Genomic DNA, 7,957 nt, shown 5'->3' with positions numbered 1-7,957 from the left:
CCCACATTACCTTACGAAAGTAATGTTAATCTTGCCTCTTGGGTTGCTATAATATCATTGGCACTAGCAAGAGCAGATCTGGGCCATTAAGAACTTTAATCAATTAAATGAGGAATTTCTGCTGTTCACCAAATGTGTTGTGTATAATCATATATTTTGAAGATTGAGTTTCATGTAGGCATTCTAGACAACTGTCATCATTGAATGAGATACTGAGATTGGGAATTTAAAATCGACTCCAATATAATCCTTGAAAGTGGTGAATCCTGAGTAAGGTCTCCAAAGTTGTCAATTGCTGATCATTACCTCACGGTAGGGGATGCGCCATTGTCTGCCCCTGTAAAATTCAGTATAGTAGCAGCGGCCTTGACAGCCCTGAAATTCACGAAAAAACGAAATGCCTTGTTACCTCGATAAGTAGAGCAGATGAAGAGACGCAGAAAATACGAACAAACATCTACATGCTAATGCTTAAATTACTTTGATTTGCTGGCTCATGATTAACTAGTGAAGTGTCACAAATCAAGCAGGCAGCATGACATCGAATCATAAGTTTTTGCTACCTTCCACTACATTCACTTGCTTCTCTCAAGAAAGAGTTGAAAAGATTAATGATCTTGAGCTTTCTCAAAGCAACTCCCACGGCTACTTTCAGTCGAGTGACATTGAAGAACCTTCAGCCAGAAAAAGAAAAAATTTAAGGACCTTTGATAGCCACGTTGATCCTCAGAAGAGGAGGACCAAGAGGCTAGAGCGATCGGAGAAGATTCTCGACCAACACTGGCACACAATTCGTGAGCAAACACTATTGTTGCCAAAAAGAAAGTGATGTTATCTCGTTGAACAGATAGGGCAATTAAAAGAGGACAATCAGATCCCTATGCTCAAAAAGACAATGCGATTTCATCGAAAGAGTTGACTCTTAAGGTCAGAAAGTCGCAAAGATTCGTCGATGGGGTTTCCATAAAGCAGCAGTAAATGCCCACGAAAAGAGAAAAAGAAAAGAGCGAGGAAAGTTGTTGTCTTTTGCAGAGATGAAATGAACCCACAGAAGATGAAAAGTCAAATCCAAAAGTAATTTTGTTCGCACGACACGAGTAAGCACATACCATGCATCAGGTGCCTGATACAGGGAAGCAGAATCGCCAAAGCAGGAAGCCAGCATATCAGTGTTTATCACGCCGGGATTAAGCGCGACTACCGCCATTCCCTCGGGCAACTCCTTGGCAACCGATCTGGTCAAGCCCTCAACTGCCCATTTCGATGCACAATAAGGGGCAACCTTGCAGGACAAAGATCAAAGCAAATATCAAGGGTCAAAGTCACGATCGCAATTTACAGGATTACGACCCAATTGCCAACCTCTCTCTTTGTAGGGCGATATGCATAAGAGCTGGGATTTGTCTGAAAAATACACACACTAGAGTTCTGGTAGATGAATGGATGTTTAAGGAGAAGGTGGTCAGAAGAGGATGCGATTGGATGGCAACACATAAGGAGCATCTCCAAGAAACGTACCAGAGCAGCGCCGGACCTGCCCCAGCTGGAAGACATGTTGACGATGATGCCACGCTTGCGCTGAATCATGGGAGGCAGAAAGTGACGCAGCATGTTGGCGACGCCTTTGACATTGGTGTCAATGACGGCGTCGAACTCATCCGCCGGGACATCCCAAATCTTGTTGTTCTTGTTGATGGTCCCGGCATTGTTGACTATGATGTCAGGAACGCCCTTCTTGTCCATGACCACCCGCGCGAGCTCCTCGACGCTGCTGTCTGATCTCTGCTAAAAGGAAGAAGGGTGAGTCGAAAATGGCATCCTGAATACCCAAACCTATTCGGTCCGGGACTGGGAAAAGGGAAAATTAAGGTAAAGGAGAAAAACAAATACTAACGACGTCGACGGTGAGGAGGAGGTGAGGGGAGTCGGCGTCGGCGTCGGCGTCGGAGGGAGAGAGGAGGGAGCGGAGGGAGTCGAGCTTGTCTTGGGAGCGGGAGCACCCGATGACGGAGTGGCCGCGCTTGGCGAGCTCGAGGGCAAGGGCCTTGCCGAGGCCTTGGGTCACTCCCGTTATCAGCACCGTCCTTGGTCCTTGGTCCTTCATCATCATACCTTGCATCATGTTCCACCTCAATAGTAGCAGTGTTTTGTGAAGCGAGGTGGCTTTTCTTTGTTGGATTTGTGGATGATGAGAGGGCACCCACTTATACAGGTACCATTTGAATTAGGACCGTAGATCCTCTAGTAGCTTTGCCTTTATTATCTAAGGGTGGAGATCTAACATCTTTATCAACCGTCTATGCAATTGATAGAATATTCTAGAGCACTCATGAAAGCCCTAATTATAACCGTAGAAGAATGAAAATCATTTTATTTGAGCTTTATCACAAGTTGAGGTAACAAATGGATGGGCTGGGTTGGATTTAAGTGGGTCATAAATAGCTTTGACCTAAATCCGCCCGTTTAATTCAGATAGGCTTATTTATTTGTTAGACAAGTTAGATATTTCATACCCAACCTAACACATATCCAATTCAAATCTACCCAAAACCTTAAGATTGCATTTGGTAGTCCGGATTTGAGCCCGGATAGGATAACAAAATATCATATCCGATGTTTGGTGACGTCCTCTATATCGGATATATCTGGATAAAAAATCTAGGCTATGGGTGGGATAAACTTGGATCGGATAATTTCTTTTTGAAAAAATAACTTAATAATTTTCTTTCAACTTCGCCGGTTACGGTGCGAGGGCAGCTAATCATCATCACTTCCGACCACCGTGCCGTCATTGCCTCCGACCCTCGTGCTCCGACGACTAAGGGTGAAATGGAGAAATTATACGTTCCATGGCCAATACCATCGTAGAACTTGAATCTTTCACAAGTGCGCTCGAAGGATCCCGTCTTCAACCCTCGTTACTTGTTGCCCAAGCGCTGACCACTAGTGGATCTCCATCCACCTCCTCTATGCCCCTTGTCACCCAAGATTGAATTTGACGTCAAGTGGCACCTGACCTTTGCGTGCGGCATCCACCACCCTGTCGCCATCCTTCACCTCTACATGGGCCGTTGTTGCCTCGTCTACCAGATCGCTGCGACCGCTACCTCCCTAATGGCTTCGCCGATGCCTATGTACAAATCGTCTCTGATATGGTGAAGTTGAGCGAGGCCTACAGTTTGGCGGTGGAGATGGCAGTGGATCTAGTGAAGAAGATGGACCAAAAGGAGCTAGAGAGAGCAGGTTTGAGAGAGCGCCCAAGTGGTGATATATATATATATACCGTGGGAGATTGTGTTGAGCAAGTGAGATTTTCAAATATTTTTATCCTATTTTGAATTGCGCTATACATATGATGGGATTTTCTACAATCTAGAGGATATTTGGAGGATTTCTAATTCAACCTTATCCTATTTTACCCCAATCCGAATCCGGACTACTAAACTTAACCTAATAGGTGATAGCTCCTCCATTCTCGACCATTCTAAAATCACGCCCTTTTCATCATTTTCCCCTAATTAACAACGGGCAAAGCAGACCACTAGAAACACCTCTGAGGATGACCTCAGTAAGGACGACATCTTCTTTGCCAGCGACTTCGCCAACACCGGCAACCACCATCACCTACATCGCGGCAACAACCTCATGGGCCAGGTCCCAACCCCCGCCACTTCCTCTTCTCGGCTCCATGATCGCCACCTTAGTCGCCACGGGAACTCCGCCTTCGGCCTGCTGGATAGCTTTGGTATACTCGTTGCCCTTCCCAAGCATGAGACTAGCTCCGTTCTCAGCCTCTCCTTCTTCGTCTCTCTCGGGGTGGTGGCAAACCAGATTTCCACCAACTTCTCTTTTGTTACTTTTTTGTTACTAGCGAAGCACCATTTGGTGGGGAAAAGTACAAAAAAAGTCATAAATCTATTGCATTTATATCAATCAAGTCTTAAGCCTTTTAATTGGACCAATTTAGTCCTAAACCTTTTTACATTGGTCGCCGATCGTCTTACGTGACACGGTGATGCTGACGTGGATATTTTAAAATAAATTTTCGAATTTTTTATTAGTTTTTATTAATTTTTTCTTTTAGTTTTTTCATCTCTTTGCTTTCTTTTCATTTTTTCTTCTTTCCTTTTTTTTTTCTTTCCTTCTTCTTCCCTTTCGCCAATCTACATGATGACCGACAGAGGCCGACGAGGGCGAGGGCTAGACAAGGCCATCCCTCGCCAACCCTCGCCCAGCCCTTGCCAGAGGTCGGCGATGGCCGGGACGTCCTCGTCGTCACTAGAAGCCAACGAGGCCCCTCACCCAGCCCTCGCCAGAGGACGTTGAGGGCCTTGCCGTCACCAGAGGCCAACAAGGCCCCTCGCCCAGCCCACACCGGAGGTTGGCGAAGGCCGGGATGGCCTCGCGCACCCTTCGCCCAGCCCTTGCCGGCCTTTGGCAAGGGCCAGCCTTGTTATCGCCAAAGGCCGGCGAGGCCCCTCGCAATTTGGGCAAAGCCACCCCTTGCCGGATTTGGCGACGATCGATGCACGCCCTTACCAAAGGCCGGTGAGGGTGTCCCGACCTTTGGCGAGGGCTGGGCGAGGGTTCCCTGCTGGATTTGGCGAGGGGCGACCTTGTCCACTTTCGCTGGCCCTCGCCAAGCCGGCCGCCGGTGGCCTCCACCGGTCATTGTGGAGTCTAGCGGAGGGAAGAGGAAGGAAAGAGAAGAAAAAAGAAAGAAAAGAGAAGAAAAAAGAAAAACTTAATAAAAAAATTTCGAAAAATTATTTTAAAATGTCAACGTCAGCACTAGTCGTGCCACGTGGGGCGGCCGGCGCTCACGTCAATGATTTCTAGCCTAAATTGGCCAGATGGACTAAATTGGTACCAATGTAAAAAGGTTTAAAATTAAATTGATCCAATTGAAATATTTAGGACTAAATTTGTATCAATTTGATAGATTTAATACTTTTTTGATACTTTTCCCCTAATTGGCGCTAGCAAACGTGCCCATGTTGAAGGCATCGTGAGTTTGCTAGATTTGGGGACAAGAATGACAAGATGAAAATTTGTTGCCGCCGCACAAGATTGTGGTGAGGCGATTGTTGCGTTCGAAGAGCCGAGTGGAGCATCATCAGAGTGGCCGCGGTGACGGACAAGCCACTCCTGTCACCTGGAGCCAGGCCAGCCTCCCCACGGCGGCAAAGTTTACGAGGCCAAGGAGATGCACCTACGTGCGACTCCATAGAGTTTTTTATTGGGTGAGAAATGGGTTCAAAGAATGACCCATTTATTTTGGTCTTTTCATTTTACAACCCATTAAGAATTTAAGACTAGGCCTCAATTTTAAGGTGGCCCATATATGACCCATTTCAAAAAATTTGGGTTAATAGGTCTAATCACAGGAAAGCTTCACTCACTTGTGACAACAAAGAGAAACCGAAGAATACCTGGAGATGATCCAATACCTTCTACCTTAGGATCTCACAGGATGCGGTATCAAAAGCACAGTTTTCGGCACTTTCTGGATTTACCTATCAAATCTTCTATGTGCATTCACAATTAACAACCGTATAAAATGGCAAGTAAATTTCTCATGCTCACATAGGTACTCCCTCAAACCAAATTAAAGAGGAGTGACATAAGTCTTGTTTTTACAATTACAAGCTAATGAGAATTATGGCCTCGCTACCGACTGGCAAATTGTCCGACGAGTGAGGATAAACCGATGACTAGTTTCAAGATTGGCAGGTCTATCGGGCTGCACCAGCGGATTCAACTGACCTTGTCATCTTCCGAGGTTGATGCAAAATTGTCGATTGTAAATAATTCCCTCACACAGTAAGGGATGCACCATTGTCTGCCCCTGTAAGATTCAGTATCATAGCAGCAGCCTTCACAGCCCTAAAATACATAAACACCCAATGACTTATTGCCTCGATAAGTAAAGCAGATAAAGAGATGCAGAAAATACAAACAAACACCCACATGCCAACCTTTCAATCACTTTGATCTGCTTGCTCATGATTAACTAGAGAAAAGTCACAATCTAAGGAGGCAGCATGGACATGAAATCATAAGGTTTGCTACCTTCTGCTACATTCACTTGCTTCCTCCAGGTTACAACTTCCCCCAACGCGATCAAGTTAACTTAACATATTAAGCGAATAAATTATCAGTTCTCAAGAAAGACTTAAACAGGACAGATTAATGATCTTGAGCTTTCTGAAAGCAACTCCGCCTGCTACTTTCAGTCAAGTGAAATTGAAGAACCTTCGGCCAAATAAAAGGTTGAAGAACCTTTGATAGCCATGTTGATCCTCAGACGAGGAGGACCTAGAGGCTAGAGCGATATGAGAAGATTCTTGACCAACACTTACACAATTCATGAACAAACACTATTGTTGCAAAAAAGCAATAGTGATGTTATTTCATTGTACAGATAGGCAATTAGAAGATGACAACCAGAGTCCTATGCTCAAAAAGACAATCCGATTTCATCGGAAGAGTTGACACTATGGTAAGAATACTACAACAATTACTCGATGGAGTTTCCATAAAGCAGCAGTAAATGCGCATGAAAAGAGAAAGAAAAAAATGAGTCTAAGGAAAGTCATTTCCGCATTTGCTATATTCGTATTTCATATAATCAGCTTATATGTTTTTTTTTTTTTTTGTAGAGATGAAATGAACCCACAGCTAGTTCTTATATGACAACAGATGAAAAAGTCAAATCCAAACAAAATTTTGTTCGCACGACCCAAGTAAGCACATACCATGCATCAGGTGCCTGATACAAGGAAGCTGAATTGCCAAAGCAGGAAGTCAGCATATCAGTGTTTATCACGCCGGGATTAAGCGCGACAACTGCCATCCCATCAGGCAATTCCTTTGCAACAGATTTGGTCAAGCCCTCAACTGCCCATTTCGATGCACAATAAGGGGCAACCTTGCAAGACAAAGATCAAAGCAATGTCAAGGGTCAAGTCACGATCGCAATTTGCACTCTCTCTTTGTAGGCCGACATGCATAAGAGCTGGAATCTGTTGAAAAAAGACACAGAGTTCTGGTAGATGAATGAATGCATATGGAGGAGGTGGTCAGAAGAGGATGCGATTGGATGGCAATACAGAAGGAGCATGTCCTAGAAACGCACCAGAGCAGCGCCGGACCTGCCCCAGCCGGAAGACATGTTGACGACGATGCCATGCTTGCGCTGAATCATGGGAGGGAGAAAGTGACGCAGCATGTTGGCGATGCCTTTGACATTGGTGTCGATGACGGCGTCGAACTCATCCACCGGGACCTCCCAAATCTTGTTGTTCTTGTTGATGGTCCCGGCATTGTTGACTATGATGTCAGGAACGCCCTTCTTGTCCATGACCGCGCGCGCGAGCTCCTCGACGCTGCTGTTCGATCTCTGCTAAAAGGAAGACGGGTGAGTCGAAAATGGCATCCCGAACGCCCAAACCCTAGTCAGTCAGGGAACGGGGAAGAAGCGGGGAAAAATTAGGGGAAAGGAGAAGCGAATACGGACGACGTCGACGTTGAGGAGAAGGTGAGGGGAATCGGCGGCGTCGGAGGGAGAGAGGAGGGAGCGGAGGGAGTCGAGCTTGTCTTGGGAGCGGGAGCAGCCGATGATGGAGTGGCCGCGCTTGGCGAGCTCGAGGGCGAGGGCCTGGCCGAGGCCTTTGCTCACTCCCGTAATCAGCACGGTCCTCCCTCCTCCTCCGCCGCCGCCGCCGCCGCCCCGGCTCGTCAGCAGGTTCCACGACGTGTTCGCCGCCATGGCCGTCGCCGTCGCCGTCGCCGTCATTCCTGTGAAGTGCCCACCGATCTTTCCAATCTTAGTGCAGCGCAGGAAGGCACAGCCACCGCGTCTTCCGATGAGCCCAGGCCCGATAGAAGTTAAAAGCTATTGCCCTGCTTTTTCACTGTCACATATCCATTCTTACTTTTACTTACAATTTTCTCC

At 46.4% G+C, this 7,957-nt stretch overlaps 2 protein-coding genes across 2 annotated transcripts; both read right to left on the bottom strand.

Annotated features, from left to right (window-relative positions):
* Nucleotides 1–85: 85 nt before the first annotated feature.
* Nucleotides 86–2,188, bottom strand: LOC115679661 (NADPH-dependent pterin aldehyde reductase-like). Its single transcript, XM_030603314.2, has 4 exons — nucleotides 1,895–2,188; nucleotides 1,519–1,782; nucleotides 1,110–1,282; nucleotides 86–375 (listed from the first exon to the last, which is right to left on the bottom strand). Exons 1-4 carry the CDS (start codon nucleotides 2,120–2,122, stop codon nucleotides 303–305), a joined length of 738 nt encoding a protein of 245 aa, XP_030459174.1. The 5' UTR covers nucleotides 2,123–2,188; the 3' UTR covers nucleotides 86–302.
* A 3,356-nt stretch (nucleotides 2,189–5,544) lies between these two features.
* LOC115679660 (NADPH-dependent pterin aldehyde reductase-like) lies at nucleotides 5,545–7,910 on the bottom strand. The gene is made up of 4 exons (XM_030603313.2): nucleotides 7,520–7,910; nucleotides 7,139–7,402; nucleotides 6,759–6,931; nucleotides 5,545–5,886 (listed from the first exon to the last, which is right to left on the bottom strand). Exons 1-4 carry the CDS (start codon nucleotides 7,796–7,798, stop codon nucleotides 5,817–5,819), a joined length of 786 nt encoding a protein of 261 aa, XP_030459173.1. The 5' UTR covers nucleotides 7,799–7,910; the 3' UTR covers nucleotides 5,545–5,816.
* Nucleotides 7,911–7,957: the final 47 nt, after the last annotated feature.

This window comes from Syzygium oleosum, unplaced genomic scaffold (genome assembly GCF_021117445.2).
Source record: "Syzygium oleosum isolate NSW1041296 unplaced genomic scaffold, Sole_v2.1 Sole_v2.52, whole genome shotgun sequence".
Classification (NCBI taxonomy): Eukaryota; Viridiplantae; Streptophyta; class Magnoliopsida; order Myrtales; family Myrtaceae; genus Syzygium; species Syzygium oleosum.
This window is presented reverse-complemented; position numbering and strand designations above follow the sequence as displayed.

Coding starts and splice junctions, on each gene's coding strand:
- LOC115679661 (XM_030603314.2), bottom strand. CDS start 2,122: ATGATGCAAGGTATGATGATGAAGGACCAAGGACCAAGGACGGTGCTG. Junction 1,783..1,894: donor TCCTCCTCACCGTCGACGTC/GTTAGTATTTGT, acceptor TCCTTTTAGCAG/AGATCAGACAGCAGCGTCGA. Junction 1,283..1,518: donor GCAGGTCCGGCGCTGCTCTG/GTACGTTTCTTG, acceptor TTGTCCTGCAAG/GTTGCCCCTTATTGTGCATC.
- LOC115679660 (XM_030603313.2), bottom strand. CDS start 7,798: ATGACGGCGACGGCGACGGCGACGGCCATGGCGGCGAACACGTCGTGG. Junction 7,403..7,519: donor TTCTCCTCAACGTCGACGTC/GTCCGTATTCGC, acceptor TCCTTTTAGCAG/AGATCGAACAGCAGCGTCGA. Junction 5,887..6,758: donor TATCAGGCACCTGATGCATG/GTATGTGCTTAC, acceptor TATGTATTTTAG/GGCTGTGAAGGCTGCTGCTA.